Below are 18,506 nucleotides of genomic sequence, written 5' to 3'. Positions count from 1 at the left end.
GCCTCTAGTTTAAGAGCAATGCGAAACATAAATTCAGTCGCTTCTAGTGTATACTTAGAACTAATACAATAGTTACCACAAAAACATGACATGGAAATGAGATGCATCACCAGTAAAGACCCGTCCAGCCCTCGTGGTTTTGTTTTCTCTGGCGAAGTTGTATCATTAAGATGATGAATGACTTGAACCTGCCATGTTTTGTTCCTCAGGCACCAAGCACAAAACCATGCTGGAGGCTCGGAGCGGGATCGGCTCCATCAAATCCTTCCCCAGGACTGGGCTGAAGAGCAAGCTGGCTGCACCCGCTAAAGCAGACACGGGCCTGCAGAACAAGACATTTCACTGTGAAATCTGCGATGTGCGCGTCAACTCGGAGACGCAGCTTAAGCAGGTGAGCGCTGAACGCCAGACACACACGCCAGGCTGAGAGTCATTTGTCTGTCACGCTGATAAAGAAAACACACATCACAGCAAAGTCCTTTTTAAAGGGGGGGTGAAACACTCAGTTTCAGTCAATCTCATGTCAATCTTGATTACCTATAGAGTAGTATTGCATCCTTCATATCTCCGAAAAGTCTTTAGTTTTATTATATTTATAAAAGAAATATGGGCTGTACCGAGTCTTTCCGGAAAAAACCGAGCGCCTGGAGGCGTATCGTGTGGGCGGAGCTAAAGAATGATGAGCGCACAAAGAGGTGACGTCCTCAAGCGTGGAGAAACCCATGGCTATCGATCAGATTCAGCTAATACAGATATGATCCAAAATCAGATCCGGAGACTGAAATAAATTGGAGAAGCAGCAACCGCAGGACGTCCGTCTCTGTGGTATGGACTGTATTTAGTGGGCTGTCAACATTTGCGCTTGTTTACTCGCAGTTTATGAGGACATGATTCGGTTTATGGACTATTGTATGCGACTAAACCTTAGCAGTAGCAAGCAAAACGGTTTTGCACGTCAGATAGTGTAACGTTATACAGAGAACAACAATAGAGTAACGTTAACCTTTAGTGCATTTGAATGACGAAGCACGCTTTGTGTGAACGTCCCCTAGGTTTATGTTTGGGTGGTTTTACAATAATCAAACTGACACCTATAGTGGTCAGCTAAACAAATGTATTTAAACACACACCATAGATCGCATGCTCCATTGATAAATTAACTAACGTTACACGATTGTGTTGTTCACTGATGTTTACTTACGTGATGATAGCCAACAACAGACATTTGAAGCAGTTTAACTCACCGCCTGCTTCCAAAGCAGGACAGTGAACCGTTATCATTGGGACGGCTCCGTCAAAAACACACTTCTTTGGTAACATTGTTGAGCTCGTGAAGTCCTGACAGCAGTGACCGTGGAGATCCACTTTTGCGACACGACTGAAGCGATGTTGTGAAGCTTCCCGTCATTTCTGAGTTCAAATCGGTTCAAATGCAGCGCTGCCTTCCCGGAATGCTGTGCGGGCGCACTAAAGTCGCTTGACGTCACCCATAGGAATAAAGTGGAGCGCGGCGTGACAGAAGTGTTCACGGACGAGTGGATCTGCACCTGAGAGCAGTGTTTCCGGGCGTGCATTTCCTCTCTCGCTCTAGTCACGCGCGCGCGCACCCTACCGGGAGAAGAGCCCGTACGGCCCATACAAGGACCTTCCGCTCTGTCGACGTCAAGCCGACCCATACTCGAAAAAAACTCTACGAAACTTGTGAGAAACCGGAAGGAGTATTTTTGACACAGAAATACTCCATCAAACGTCCAACATTAGTTTTTGAAACTCTGTCCATGTTTAGGATGGGAATCCAAGTCTTTAACAGTGTAAAAAGCTCAGTATGCATTTCACCCCCCCCCCCCCCCCCTTTAAAGGAAAGTCTGTTCACTCAGTGGCCGTATTTGCGACGCCGCCAACCAAGTCCTATCTACATGAACTGCCTCATAAATGTAGATTGCTGAAAGAAATTTGCATGCGCAGTCATAAGTGAGAGTCCCACAACAGAAGTAAAAACTCCATTAATTTTCTCCATAGGAATATTGATTTTCAACGATGGCTTATAAAGCGTTAAAGCTTGGAACATACTCTGCAAGAACAAAGAAATTTGTTAGCCTTTTCTCGAGGTGGCAAGTACAAGGATAAAGTTCGTTCAGGCAGTACATTCAATCAATCAACTTTATTTATATCGCGCTTTTACAATGACGATTGTGTCAAAGCAGCTTCACAGTGTCAAACAGGATAATACTGCAACAAAATTAGATTTGGCTGTACAGTCGTACTGGAGAAAACAGTGATGTTATCAGCTTATTTTAATTTATCATATAGCGACAATGTTGGCAGATTAGTATTATAGTTTATAGAATTAAATAAAACCTAATTCATAAATTTTATTTGTATAATTAGTTGAACAGTAGAACAATCGTTTTGTTCTCACAGCCCTGGTTTGGGAGTTCTCGCAGCTTGTTCTCGGCACATCGCCTGAGCAGAACTTTTTTCTTGTTGGCGTTCGAGAACTATTGTGTGATTGGTCAGATATTTAAAGTGGGCGTGGTTAATGCGGAGAAACACAGGTGATCGGCACCTGCATTTCTTGTGAAGTATGGAACATGCTGGCCTGAACAAACTTTGTTCTTGTTCTTGCCACCTCGAGAAAATGAACAATTTTCTTTGTTCTTGCATAATATGTTCCAAGCTTTACACCGTGTCCTAACTACAAGCGTCGCGATAAGATTCCAGCGAAAAGCAACTTGTCTGTCCACGCCAGACGTGACACGACTACGAGATGCAACAAATCAATCAAAAACCACAGCCAATCAGACCAGCGAGTGGGCGGGCTCTAGCGACAAGCGCATCAGAGATTAATCTTGACAGTACTCACAAGGAAACGAAGAAGTACATAATCAAATTCACAAATATTAAACTATTTAAACTACTAAAAATACATACTGAGTTACTAAAACAATAGTTGTCATAGAATATACTTGTTTGTTGAATGCTCTTGTTTCATTGTGTTTAATTTCAAGATCTGAGGTGAATTATCCTTTGCTGCTTTTAAGATAACAAAGCTGGGAGCGTTAAATGATACTCAAAGTAACATTACACACTTTTAAGATTAAATAAAGCACAGAAATACTACCTGAGACTAACATTGTCATGTTTTGTGTTGTTGTTCCAGCTGCGACGTCGCACAAAAATAGAAACCGTTTCTAAAATAGATTCATAGCGTGTCGCAGTCGCGGCAGGTTAGGACAAAAACTTTAATTAACATGGAAAAGATACCTTTTATCGCGTGTCGTGGTGTCGCGGCGCATGCAGTTAGGACACGCTGTTAAAGCCTTACAGTGAGTGACAAGGTTGTTAATCATATTATTTCAGCTTAGTTTTAAAATAATCATGTTTAACATGTTTAATTCCTGGTGAAAAACTACATTACCCAGTCCACCAGAAAATTCCACCAGTCAGAGTCGAGCAAAAACGTGCCAAAAGTTCTCTTTAGCTCCGCCTACTCCCACAAAGCACTGCAAAACGACGTGATCAAGTTGCTGTCTACACTCTCAAAATGTTGTAATATTTCAATATATATGCATATTTTGCAATATCCTTAATATATTATAAAATTATAAAAATGTAATATATATATATAAAAAAATATATAAAATGTCTATATTTTGTCTAAAATGTCTAAACATACATGTGTGTGTGTATTTATATATACATAATTATACACAGTACACACATATTATATAAACACAAACTTTTATTTTAAATGCGATTAATTGTGATTAATCATTTGACAACCCTAATTTGTGTGTGTGTGTATATACAGTATTATCATGATAACTCATACTGATAAAATTACAAAAATCAGTTAAATATTAACATACATTTTCTAAATAATTAACAATTATAATAATTTAGCATTATAATTATAGAGTATTCTTATTTTATTTTATTATATTGTTTTCTTAATAATGTTAAATATTTCATTGTTGGTGAGTAAAAATGAATAAAATAAATGATTAAAATAATAATAGCTGTCTAATGCTAGTGATATTCAAAGTCTTGTATCTCATTGGTTGATGAGTTGTTTTGCCCAGAAAAAAAAGAAAACTGTTAACCTATGTGACAGAGAAAAAATTGTTGGCTTAATTTATTCACAAATCTGCAGTGACAATGGTGTTTTAATTTGATCTGAAAAGTTACATAACATTAAATGCTGTTAGTCAATCTGTGAACTGTGTGTGTCAGCTCATCTCATCTGTGTCACTTTCTGTGTTTTTATCATCAGCATATCAGCAGCAGACGCCATAAAGACAGAGCCGCAGGGAAACCAGCCAAACCCAAGTTCAGTCCTTACACCAAAACCCAAAGAGGACCGACCAAACCGACCGTAAGTACACGGATGGCACTGAATGCAGCCGCAATCGGTTTACATGAGGTGTAAAGAGTTCCTGAAACCCATACTTAAGGAAAAGTAGAGATGTCTTACTGCGAAAATGACTCCATTGGCAGTCTCCGGTTTCAACGCCACTTGAGATTTTAACAGTACTGAAGCATTGAAGAAGCAAAAATTCAGTAGTCCTCAATGGCAGAGAAAAACAAGACAGCTGATTTGTGAGGAGAGCAATCACATGTTTAGTTTCCCAAAATCAAAATAAAACTGAACACTTCAATATCGCAAGACACAACAGCATCTTAAACATTCACATACAGACACTTAAGACCCAGTTAAGTGCTCAAAAGGCCACAAGTAAACCAATATAACAGATAAATAAAACATCAACATGTCTATATATATATACAGCAGAGGCTATTTACACTAACTCCGCCCATTGACGTCTGATTGGGCCAGACAAAGTTATGGAAGACGTCAACAGCACCAACAGTGTAAAGTTAAGGTGTGACGGAATTTTTTTACTCAAATCGACCCATGTTCGAAACGCCTTTTGCCAAACACACATCAGATCAGAAAGGCATTTATTTTCATTAAAGGGGGGGGGGGGGGGGGGGGTGAAATGCTGTTTCATGCATACTGATCTTTTTACACTGTTAAAGACTTGGAATCCCATACTAAACATAGACAAAGTTTCAAAAGTTAAGGTGGACGTTTGATGGGAGTATTTCTTTGTCAAAAATACTACTTCTGGTTAGTCATAAGTTTCGGCAAGTTTTTTGAGATCATGCGTCCCCTTTGACGTTAACGGGGGCGGAATTTCCTTGTATGGGCCTTACGGACAATTCTACCGGAAGCGCGTGAGAGAGAGCGAGGGAGAGAGCGAAAGCAACAGGCTACGCCCATCAAAGCGCTGGCTTGTAGGATGCTAAACAGGTGATATAACCAGTAGCTACTGACTTACCCACTGATAGGCCGGCGGTCGATCTGTATTAGCACTTTCCTCACGCGACGGGCGACTCACTTTCCTCACGCGGCAGGCGAATCACTTTCCTCACTGAGCGAATCACTTTCCTCACAGAACGACTCACTTTCCTCACTGAGCGAATCACTTTCCTCACAGAACGACTCACTTTCCTCACTGAGCGAATCACTTTCCTCACTGAGCGAATCACTTTCCTCACAGAGCGAATCACTTTCCTCACGCGGCGGGCGAATCACTTTCCTCACTGAGCGAATCACTTTCCTCACAGAGCGAATCACTTTCCTCACAGAGCGACTCACTTTCCTCACTGCAGCGCGCTGCTGCACACGTCATTATTTAGCTCCGCTCTCATGACACGCCCCCACCCGCTCGGCTTTTTTCGGAAAGACTCGGAACAGCGCATCTTTCTTATATAATTATAAAAAAAATAAAGACTTTTCGGAGATATGCAGGATGCAATGCTACTCTATAGGTACTCAAGATTGACATGACACTGACTGAAACTGAGTGTTTCACCCCCCCTTTAAAAACTAATAAATGTTTGAAAAACGGAAATGCGTGTTTAATAATAAAGTGTTTGTCGGTAGGGGTGTGGGAGGGCTTTATTGTCCCAATAAGGCGACATACATTTAATAGTTGTAATTAATTTAATGATTGACGCTCTGTGTACACACTGTTATTATTGGATACCGTTTAGTGTACTACAACACTGAGGTGCAAATAGTGTCTGCCACTATTTATACTTTTTGCAAAGAAAATAATGCTATTTGCACAGTGTAAGTAGAATCTATTGCTATTTAAATACAAAAATATCACTGTGCAAATAGCTGCTGCCATAAATAATGTTCACTGGACGTGCTGATCTGAGCCTCATCACCGCTGCATGTCCTCATCTCATACAAACACCTGCCATTCACAACTACTGCTAATGCATTTATATTTGCATAAAGTAACCTAGATGCCAGATTGAGGTGAGTAAGGGCAAAACACACTAGATATTCCTTCGGTGCAGTTAGGAGGCGTGCAAAAGGTAAAAACTAACTGCATTATTCTGCATTAATGTGTCGGAGTAAACAGTGCATAGTACCGGTGAAACGCTTGGAAACATTAAGGGTTTTTTATGTTTTTGAAAGAAGTCTCTTACAGTTTTTTTCAAATGTTTACACACATTTTCTGAAAGCTCATACTCTTAGAACTCTACACACTCACACACACACACACACAATGGGCAAAACCCCTCAATTCTCCTGCTTAATGAAACCCTACACTCTAAAATATGCTGGGTTGTTTTAACCCAGCGGTTGGGTTGTCTTAAGCAAATATTTAACCCAACCGCAGGATTAAAACAACCCAACCGCTGGGTTAAAACAACCCAATTGCTGGGTTAGTCCATATTTGACCCAATATTGGGTTGTTTTTTACCTAGATTTTTTTAGAGTGTACATTAAAAACAATGTTATTTCTTCTCAAAATGGTATTTTGTTTTCAAATGACACACACAAACCATCATATGAACAGAAATGTATAAGATGCAGCTGAACACTGATGTGCTCAATGGAAAACACTTCTTCTCCATTCATCATAATGGTTCAGGGTTACACTTACTACAGACAGTACATGCATAAGTGTGTTGTAAAATATTTCAGAATATTGTTTTTATACTTGAACACAAAAACAATAACAAATACATTTTATGTTTCCTACAAAAACAATGCACACAGTGTACATCCACACCAACACAAAGTTGCACATACAGTTGTCTACATACAGAACAACAGAAGAATTTACTGAGTTACAGTATAAAAAAAACTCCAATGTTGGCAACTTGGCATCTATTGCTTCAAAACAGAAGAGCTCACCGTTGAGACTAATAAAAAATGCTCTTCGAATGATTAGTGAAGGATCGTGTGACACTGAAGACTGGAGTAATGATGATAAACTCAGCTTTGATCACAGGAATAAATTACACTTTACTATATGTTATAGTAACCAGTTATTTTAAATTGAATAATATTTCACAATATTACAAAAATAAATGCAGCCTTGGTGAGATTACAGTTTTACTCAATTGTTTACACACAGATCCTGGAACATGAGACGCAATGAGCACAACGGTAGTGTAAAAAATGTTTTTGAAAAAAAGTCACCTGGTTGCCTTAAAATATTGAGTTCATTGAAATTAAAATTTAGAGTTAATTCAATTAACATTTTTTTGAGATTCGACAACCTTTATTAAAATATGATTAAAATATTTTGTAAGCATATTGGGTGTGTGTGTGTTTTATTTCTGATGACGCAGTGAAACATGCCAAATAGTGCTATTTGATCATGATTTATCACATTTCTTATGTGGTTCAGATACAATAATATTTTGAGTTTCTATTTAATAAACAAATTTCCTTTATTGTATCAACTCAAATTTTTAATTTCAATAAACTCAACATTTTAAGGCAACCAGGTTACTTACTTTAAGTTAAACCAACAAAAACCAACAAATATTTTTACAGTGTGTAACTCATGCACCAACCCCCTGAACCAATCCCGCTTAACTACAAGCACAATTCCTGATTTACACTCAAACTGCAGTCCTAAAATAGCCTAGTCCTAAAACACACTTTCTTCAAAACACTACGCACAATTCTCTGCATTTGGCACAAGGAACACACTGCCATTAAAACATGCACACTGACTCATCACACGGGCAAACTCCTGTCACAGTTTCACATCAGAAAACTTTATATTTATGTATTCTTTAATGTATGTATTTATTTATTTATTTATGATATACAGCTATTAAAATGTTTAGGGTAAGATTATACAAAATAATAATAATAACATTTTCTTAAGCAAAAACACATTAAATTAATAAAATAAGACTAAAAATAAGAATAAAATATTTTTACTGCATTTTTGATCAACTAAATGCAGCCTTGGTGCGTTTTCTGACAAAAACATGAGAAAAAAAACGTAATTTTCCATACTTTTGACCTGTATTGTGTGTACTATTAACTCCAATACATTTGCTATACTTATTTAAAAAATATAGTCATAAAGTAGAGAGTTGTCATATTATTTTTTTGTATAATAAATCATTGGAATGAATATATATATATATATATATATATATATATATATATATATATATATATATATATATTACAATATTAATAATACTATTCAATTGCTTGGGGTCAGTAAGACTTTTAAGTCTTGATCAAATTAAAAACAGTAATATTGTGAAATATTCCTCTATTGTAAATCATCTGTTTTCTATGTGAATATATAGTAAAGTGTAATTTATTCCTGTGATCAAAGCTGAATTTATCATCATTACTCCAGTCTTCAGTGTCACATGATCCTTCACTAATCATTCTCACATGAGGATCTGATGCTCAAGTCATAATTGTAATATTTTGACTGAATTTCCTAATGAATTGGATGGGAGGGGCGTTCTGACAACATTTGAATGGTAGTGTGTAATACTGTCGTTCCAGCACTCGTTTGACTGGTGTAGGATGTTTCAGAGGCAGAGGAAGTCATTACATTTTGATGAACGATTATCAGAATAAATGTTTCATCTCGTATAACACATCCTGATGAATTGTACACATCAAGACCATTTATTAAAGTGATAGTTCACGCGAAAGTGGAAATTCTGTCATTGTTTACTCGCTGCTGATGCTGTTATTTTTTTCTAATGTGTTGCAGCAGCTCACAGATGCGATCTCACACAGATCTGTCACATGACGTCAGGAGACTCGTGTGTATGGATGTTGTGTACGCTTGTGGTCACTGTGATCTGTTGTTCCACAGAAAACAACGACCGCATACGAGTTTGGAACAACATGAACTGTGAACTATCGCTTGGATGGCTTTATGTAGGCAGCGTGGATTTCAGTTGCGTCACTGTAAAATAAACCGTTTGACTAGATTTTACTAGTGAGACTTCATTTATAATGGGATACAGATGGAATGGAAGATTTTAAATATTTTTAAATGTTGTTTATTATTTTACTAAAACAACAAGCATCTTCTGAAAGAGTTCAGAATCTCCTGATCAAAACACAGGCGAAGAAGAAGCTGAAACAAGTGATAAAAGCTTTGCTGAAGCAAGTCATTTATCACATTAAATGGCATATAAATCAAAAACGCCTAATGTAAGTGAATGGCATGTCACCCAGGACGAGCTACAGGACTGTGAAGCTTTGGGGTATTATGGACTCCATCTGTGTTTGATTCTCGTTCTAGATGTAGTCCCTGACAAAAATCTGATTTTTCTCAGCCTTTTGCTCAAAATTTTGCTTTTTTTATGAAACTTAAACAAGTGCTGGTAAAAACAGAATTCATGAATTTAATTTTTTTTTTTTTATGTTTATGATTAGAGAATATGTTCTTTCTTTCAATATATTGCATGTTCAGATATTCATAAAACAAAAAAATATTCTGGGTGCCATGAAACTTTGTTAAAGTAGTCAAAAATGCAGACGATGGATGAAAACTCTTTTTAAAACCACTGATGGGGAAAGAGATAATGATGAGTGCAGTTTAATTTAATAGATGAAAGTGTACACATTTGTATTATTATTTTAATAATTAAAATGCTAATTTATTATAATACTTGTTCTTATATATACAGTTGTGCTCAGAGTTTACACACACACACACACACACACAAACACATACTCACTCACACACACACACACACACACACACACACACACACACACACACACACACACACACACAAACACATACTCACTCACACATACATATACATTGTAAAAAAAAAAATCAGGTCTCCAATGGAAAATGTTCAAGTGACTGATCACATCTAAATTTTTCAGTTGGCCAAATTAAATTTTCTGTCAATTAATGCAATTTAATTCACAGAAATTAAATTCGGCCAGCTGAAACATTTAGATGTGATCAGTCACTTGAACATTTTCCATTGGAGACCTGATTTTTTTTTTACAGTGTACACACTCATACACAAACACACTACCTCCTCAATCAAAAGTGAGACCTTTACAATGTTTACACAAAGGTATTATGTAGCTAAAAACTATGCCGCAATGTTTTCAACATTAATAATAAGAAGAACAGTTATTAATTATGAATAATTGTGCACCAATAATAACTGATATCGTTATTCTCCAGCAGGTGAAGATGTCAGTGGGTAAGGATCTCTGCCCGCCGCTGACCGCCAGAATAATGCCGTCACACCTGGCCGCCGTCGCCGCCGCCATTGGCTCCGCCTTCCCTCTGCGTGCCTGCCATAACCCCGCCCTCTTTCAGACTCAGCCCCTGCCCACTGCGCTGCTCCGCCCTGCTCCTGGGCCAATCAGGACTGCTCACACACCTGTACTGTTCGCCCCTTATTGACCTTTGAACTCTGACCTCTGGCGGATCTGATCATTAACCCCCTCATCACCTCACACTGGGCACTCAGCCCGGATCTAATGCGCAGTATCGCAATAAATTAAAAACAAAACCAACCAGGTAACTATGCATCGTCATTTACATATGACACACTGATGTTAAGCTATAAATGTACCGGTGAAGATTTGATTTTTAGATGACTTCATCATCATCATCATCATCGCTTACGAGTATTACGAGTATAAGACTGATGTGTAAAGAGTTTTTGAGATGTTAATTATGCGGAGGATGAAAAGTTGTATTTTGCACTTAAAGCTTTTCTGTTGTTGATTTCAGTGCTTTTCGTGACTTGATCTCTTTCTGTTCCAGCTGTTGTTGTGCTGTAACCAGGACAGCAGCGCTTAATTTGTCAATGGACTCGTTTCATTCTTACAGGACTCTTAAAGTACAACAAAAGCCTAAAAACCATGATAGTGTTTCTGTGACTTTACAAAAGAGGGGAAAACATATTGAGAGATTGATTAGATCAAGAGAAGAGAGAAATAAGTGTTACGCCCATTTCACACATACTCCGTCTGTAGTGCGTGTGCGGTGCGTATTTTTTCCCGTACCCATGTTACCGGATTACAGTTTTCACACCGCACGCGGATGCGGTCCGTCCGTCCGTTCCAGGAGCGGTGCGTCTGCAGCAGTGCGGCGATCGTTTCCGTACCGAGTCTAATTTTTGCTGTGCTGCATTAAAGTTACAGAACATTGTTCGCATTAAAATAAACATGTACTGAGGCGAAATTCTAGTAATTTCACCACAGATGCATATCATTTAAAATATACTCTTGTTTCAAATCAACACATGGCTTTTTTTCTCAAGTAAAGCAACAAAACGACACCTTACCTGGCATTTAGGTTAAAAAAAAGTGCTATAGTGGATAACACTCGTCCTTTCTTGGAGGTGGAAAACAAAGTTATTTATAACATGCAGGATTTCTTTTAAAAGGGTTTAAAAATGAAAGAAAAGACGAGAGTCGGCTGTTTTTGAATAGCCTTTTGTAAGTTTCTCTTTTAAAATGTTTGTGATTTTAGGCTATAACCTGTTTAAATGTTTTTCCACTTGTGTGAGCTAAATCTAAAGTACTAGGCTAAATAAATATGAATTAAGTAATTTAATAAAATGTTGTTTAAATGTAGTACGCTAACCTGATATCTATGAAAGAGTAAAAAAAGAGAATTAAAATTTTGACGAGCCATGTTCAGTAACAACTTTTGGATTTTAAATAAAAAATAATGAATAAATGCTGTGTTTGTGGTAGCCTATGCAACCGCGGATCAGTTGCGGACTGCAAACGCAGCATATGTGAAAACACAACAGGGCGAGCGGATCCTGCACCGCATACGCAACGCAACACGCACCGCACACGCAACACAGACGGAGCATGAGTGAAACAGGCGTTAGAAACTCTCATTTAAAGAGAAACGTTACTCTCATTTAAAGGTGCAGTGTGTGGATTTTAGCGGCATCTAGTGGTGAGGTTGTGAATTGCATCACTCCTTCCTTTCGAAGCATGTTGAGAAGCTACGGTGGCTGACACAGGACAAAGATGTCGTCTAAGAGGGCAGAGAGTGACTAACGCTCTGTAGAGAGTTTGTCCCTTTAGGGCCACCGTAGAAACATGGTGATGCAAAATACACTGTAAGAGGACTCACGGTGTGTGTCGATGGAAACGGCTCATTCTAAGGTCATAAAAGCGGAACGGTTCATTATGTACGGTCTTTATACACCACTGAAAACATAGTTATGTATATTGTATTGCATTTCTGTCAGTAGATCCTCATAAATACTACACACTGCACCTTTAAAGCCAAGGTGGATAGTGTTATAAATGTACATTAAATAGTTTAGAAATATATAAAAAAACTGAAAAGGGCAATCCATTAAGCAATCACAGAATAAGTTGGTGACGGATATGGCAGGTTTTGGGCTTTAGAAGTTTCAGCCAATCAGCTGAGCTGTAAATAACCATGTGACTGATCACACTCCAACAGGAAAACGATTTCATGTTAGTTCTGATTGGCTGCTGATGTCAAAGACAGAAAACGGGAAATAGTCCATTTCACACCAAAGATCCTCCAAAATATGGTCACTGGTAGTAAAATAATGACAGTCCAAATCCCAGAGATTCCAGATCCAGAGTTTACAAATGCAAATTAAGCCCTGTTGTACCTGTGTGTGTGTGTGTGTGTGTGTGTGTGTGTGTGTGTGTGTGTGTGTGTGTGTGTGTGTGTGTGTGTGTGTGTGTGTGTGTGTGTGTGTGTGTGTGTGTGTGTGTGTGTGTGTGAGCCTGTTTATGTGGTTTATGAGGACACAAATTTGTATAACTACATGGGTATTACACTGGTATTACACTATAAATGCGGTTTATGAGGACTTATCAAATGTCCTCATAATTCAAATGGCCTTAAAAACATACTAAATGATGTTTTTTTGAGAAAGTAAAAATGCAGAATGTTTCCTGTGATGGGTAGGTTTAGGGGCAGGGGCAGTGTGTGTGTGTGTGTGTGTGTGTGTGTGTGTGTGTGTGTGTGTGTGTGTGTGTGTGTGTGTGTGTGTGTGTGTGTGTGTGTGTGTGTGTGTGTGTGTGTGTGTGTGTGTGTGTGTGTGTGTGTGTGTGTGTGTGTGTGTGTGTGTGATGGGTAGGTTTAGGGGCAGGGGCAGTGTAAGGGGATAGAAAATACGGTTTGTACGGTATAAAAACCATTACGCCTATGGAGAGTCCCTGTAAACCACATAGACCAACATGTGTGTGTGTGTGTGTGTGTGTGTGTGTGTGTGTGTGTGTGTGTGTGTGTGTGTGTGTGTGTGTGTGTGTGTGTGTGTGTGTGTGTGTGTGTGTGTGTGCGCGTGCGTGCGTGTTTGAGGTGCATGTGTGTGTGTGTGTGTGTGTACAGCAGAAAGTGGAGAAAGATAAGTTGGTGATTTCCGAAGTAAAATGCTGCTGATTCATGTCAAAGCAAGGTTAAAAAATATAGCGGGATGTTTGCAAAACAGATGAATATGTAAATTTGTAGGAGTGTGTGTATGTGGCAGTGAGTTAACGGGCTTTTCACCTGAAGTCGTCCCTGGAAACATCTCATGAATATTACATGAGCTACCGAGGCCACAAAGCTTGTCTGTCTCTTCTTCAATGTGAAAACCGATAAACAGTTTCAAATAAAGAATCCTGCTTTGGTAACTTGCTTGTTTGAAATTCACTTAAGAGCAGAGATTATATACACTATATACAACTTTTTTTTTTAATTTCTTAAAATTAATACTTTTATTCAGGAAGTATACATTACATTAATCAAAAGTGACATAAATGCTGTTTCTATTCATCAAAGAAAAAATGTATGACAGTTTCCACAATTAACTAAAGTAAAACTTATAAGTATCATACAACTAGAAAATGCAAAGTATTTTCAAATTTGCAATCATGTGACATTTGAGAACCAATGGCGCTCGCCATTAAACGTCAACACTGATTGTCTGCATTTTTCTCTTCACAGAAGAAATGACCCGAGGCTCAGAGAGAGTATATTTGACAAAATGACCATTTCCAGGGTGAACTATTGCTTTAATGGATTGCGTCGAGAGAAAAAAGTGCATGCCAATTATCTCGACTTTGCTTGTTTTGGTCCACGAGACGGTAAGAGTGAGTCATGCAGTCACTAATCACCAAATCTACAATTTACCTCTTTTAAAAACAAAACAAAAGTGCCTATAAAAAGCCAATATAAACGCTGTTTTTAAACAAGCGCTGGTTTCCAGGAGGTTCTGTGTGCGTTATGAAACGCCGCTGCCATCAATTTCACTTTCTGACATTCCTGTATGAGTCACATTTGTCAAAAGCTCATAAGTCAGCAGACGTGGACTTTTCTCGTGAACTTTCTCGAAACCTCTTGCGTAAATCTGTGCTATGGCTTGATCCGTGCTGAAAGGCGACAGGTGCGTCCAGAAAGCAGCGGTCTGGTGAACGAACACTAATGCTCGTGGAGAGTGAAATGCTTGGCGTTGTCTTGCTGTCTCTCGAGCTCTAATGATGAACATCTGCATGTAGGAGTCGATGTGTTCTCTTTCAGAGGAAGGTCAGCTCCCTGACAGGAGACAGGTTGTATTTTATCCGAACATGGAGCCAAATCAGATGCCAATTATCCATCTTTTTTATTTTGCTGTGTCTTTTAGAGCATCACTGAATAATAATGAAAAAAGGATACTGTGTATGTTTTGACTTCTTAACATGTAAATGCATCCTGTTTTGCATTTCTGTCATCATTTAATGAAACTTGTTGTTCCAAACACTTTTCCTTATATTGAAGCATGGCAAACAATATTTAGCAGTCCATATGACTGAAGCCATGCAATGGTTTTGTGTGAGAAAAAGTTATTTTACATAACAATGCATTAACTTTACAAGTTTCACATGGTCTGTTCCGATTTCATGCGGTTCCACACACGGATTCCCAACACACATTTAATTATTTGCATTTGTAAAAGTAGACATGATTTTATGAATATTTATAGCCTACTTTTATATTTCAGGGCAACTAACTCCACTCCCTAAACCTTCCCACTGTCAACAATATAAAACACATAACAGGCAAATAAATGTACAGTCACAGGTATTTATTGCAAAAACGGACCAAGACAGTATAAAAGTATTAACTCGTGTTGCATTCCAAGTCTTCTGAAGTCAGACGATATCTCCATGTGAAGAACAGAGTTGATCTTGATGTTTTCATTGTTTAAATGATGATCGCGCTCCACGCACTCGTTCATATTGCTCATGATTCAAATGATGATGCGATCGGTCACGAGACACACGACAGCCAATGCTGTCAAAGCTGACCTGACGATTCTTCCGGCAGCAATATTTGAAATGCATTAATATTCGGCAAATGGACTCGACGTTTCTGATCGCTTTTGGGGATTTTTTTCACACAAATCATCGTTTGTCCTCGGAACACTTGAAATATTTGTAGTTTCTGAATAAATTGTGCCTGCATGTGTATCTGCCTGTTATATCCTGTTTTTTTATAATACACAAATGGGTTAGCCTAGAAATCTAGACGCACCCTAGCGGCAGCAAATCTAATCTGCCCGCGAGTGTCGTCTAGCAACTCTCAATACCCTTCTGAGCTGTATTCGCCTAACTCTTGCCGGGCCAATCACATCGTGTATAGAGTCAGTGGGCGGGGCCATAATGACGACGGCCGAGTTGCGCTTGCGTGCTTCTAGTAAACACAGAAACTGGCGAACGGCGGTCTTTCGAATCAGCTCTGACCGCGACTCTGGAAGACTTGGAGTTAAGCTTTTCTCTGAGAAAAGAACAAAGAACGGCACTGAAGTCATTCTTCAGAAGGGAAGATGTGTTCAGAGTTTAGCCGACCGGATACGGCGAATGTTTAATCTGTCAGCGAGCTCTGCTTCACCTTCGTTGCTCTGGTTGGTTGTAGCGCTATCCTATCGCGTGCAGAGGGAGTTTGAAAGACGACCGTTTATCCGCCCCTCAGATTGAGCTGTCTATGGTGAGTTTCCAGACCAAACATCTCGATGTGGGACTGGCTTGTCAGGCTACAAATGGGTAGGTTTAAGGAAGGGATTAAGTTAAGTGTTCAAAACGTGTCTGAATAAAAAGAAAAATAAAGGTAAATAAATGATGCTGACTGAATCAAACTGACGAATAAAGGTGTTGGAACAGGGAATCCATGTGTGGACCACAGATGCTGCCTGTCATTGAATTTTTGAGTTAAGGGTCCGCGTTGATTTCACGGAATAAGACTTTCACAGCTCACTAGGCCTCTGAGACTTTCATTTGTGTTCCCCAAAAAAGACAGTGGTTCAGCAGTGTGAAGATAAATGTGAGTAAATGACGACAGAATATTAATTTCTCAGTGATCTATTCCTTTAATAACGCTGTCAGACTCCCTGAAAAGCTTTTAAAAATGGCTGTGGAAAAATGCATTTCTGAATTTCATTTCAAATGGAAATTTCATTTCTCTGCAAACTATTTTGAAAGCGTTCCTAATGCATTTGAATGACGAGATGTTTTGAGAAGGCCGTGTGTGTGTGGCGCGTCATTCACGTGGTGGATTTATTTCCAGAAATCCATTTTTCATAGCCTCCCAGCACACCGTAGAACAGCACTTTGCTCAGCACTTGAAGCCTCGCACTTCTCTTCAAGTGCCTGCGGGGAGATCTAAAGAAGACTAATGGAACATGACGATCCTCGGAGGACGGGCGAGGAAATTCAAGCGCTCCGGTCGCCTGTGCGTCGCTTTGATTCCTGATCATGACAAATGCAGTAATTAGCAAGTCCAAGAGGAGCAAATTCTCTTTATTCCTGCAGGTTTATAGCAGAGCCTGCTAAGTACGTCAGGCCCGTCTTCATCCCTGCAGCAGCTCAGAGGAAGAGAGAAGCCGGCATGATGCATCAAACAAAAAGCACATCTTGTGCCTGCAATTTTATCTAAGTATTTGTCCCTACAAACAGGGCTCTGTTAGATTTTAGCCATCGTTTAAAACATTGAAGCACTCGAGATGATGGTTAACATCAGTGGAGTACCTGGTCTGCCCAATTACAGGTCTTAATAATCGAGCTGAAGTCTGCTTTTAAGATAGAAAAAATAGAGACAATGACTTAAGAAGGGTCACTTCACATGTGGAGCAGGGGCTGTGGGCTTGGAAGAGAGACGTTCTTATTATTTTGTGGTCATGGATCACTATTACTGTTGCTCATACTTTGGGTTTTGAACAAGCCTCTAGTACTCCTGAGTATTGCATTTAGACATGTGACTTGTCCAGAGGTGGACAGTAACTAAGCACATTTCCTTGAGTTCTGTACTTAAGTACACTTTTTGAGTATCTGTACTTTACTTGAGTATTATTTTTTCTTTAAACTTATGACTTTAACTTCACTACATTTGAAAGACAAATATTGTTCTTTTTACTCCACTACATTTCTATCAAGGTCCTTGAAGTCGAAAGTCGTTTCTGTAGCAAGTCAGTGGATGATTTTTTTCATCTTTAAAAGGTTTTTAGGTTTTTGCAGAAAACATTCAGGAATCACTCTTGTAGAGTCACGTGAAGTTCAATGGTTTCCCAGCATTTTTTGAACATTGATTTATAGTTTATAGAAAAATGGAAGAAGACAGATGTAAAAGTGTTCATTTTGAGTATTCAGATTAACAAAGTTGATTCTGTCTTCAGTGAAGGTGAACAGTGTGAGAATATCAGATGTGTATCAGTGTATTGGATCCGTGCATTCGGCCTTAAAGTGACAGCAGCTTTGTAACTTTTCTACAAGTATTTAAATGAGTTAAAGTTAGTCGTATGCTAGTATGTCGGATGGAGCATCACTGACTGGCTTAAACCATGATGGCATAATGTGCATTTATACAACAATAATAAAATAATGCGTTGACATAAAAAGGGAAATTTACTTTGGATACTTAAAGCTGCAGTTCGTAACTTTTTTTGGGTTAAAATGTATCCAAAATAATTTTTTGAGCAAGTACATAACCAGCCACTGTTCTAAACTATCTGCTTAGCGTAGCTCGATTTACAGCAGTAAGCTTGTAATAATGTTTTTTATTCCAGTGGTACTATGGGTTTCCCCGGGGAATTCAAGCATATGTTTGTGTCATTACTTCACATCTGTACACATAAAGAAGGAGTCCCGGTTAGCAGGCTAATCACACGAGAGGATGTTAGAAGTGGAGATAGCCTTTTCT

General features: G+C 38.8%; 1 protein-coding gene across 5 annotated transcripts in view; it reads left to right on the top strand.

The window, feature by feature from the left end:
* The window catches only part of znf385d (zinc finger protein 385D), a 154,517-nt gene extending 138,797 nt beyond the window's left edge, over nucleotides 1-15,720 (top strand). For 2 of the 5 annotated variants that reach the window (XM_067447794.1, XM_067447796.1), the window contains exons 6-8: nucleotides 210-391; nucleotides 4,274-4,375; nucleotides 10,521-13,955. In XM_067447794.1, coding sequence (XP_067303895.1) covers nucleotides 210-391; nucleotides 4,274-4,375; nucleotides 10,521-10,745 — 509 coding nt within the window. In that variant the 3' untranslated portion in view covers nucleotides 10,746-13,955. Of the gene's footprint in view, nucleotides 1-209; nucleotides 392-4,273; nucleotides 4,376-10,520; nucleotides 13,956-14,282 lie in introns of those variants that run through there. The other 3 variants (XR_010906362.1, XR_010906361.1, XM_067447795.1) reach the window with 3 other exon arrangements.
* The last annotated feature ends 2,786 nt before the right edge of the window (nucleotides 15,721-18,506 follow it).

The sequence above is a fragment of the Pseudorasbora parva genome, chromosome 7 (assembly GCF_024679245.1).
Source record: "Pseudorasbora parva isolate DD20220531a chromosome 7, ASM2467924v1, whole genome shotgun sequence".
In the NCBI taxonomy this organism is placed as follows: Eukaryota; Metazoa; Chordata; class Actinopteri; order Cypriniformes; family Gobionidae; genus Pseudorasbora; species Pseudorasbora parva.
This window is presented reverse-complemented; position numbering and strand designations above follow the sequence as displayed.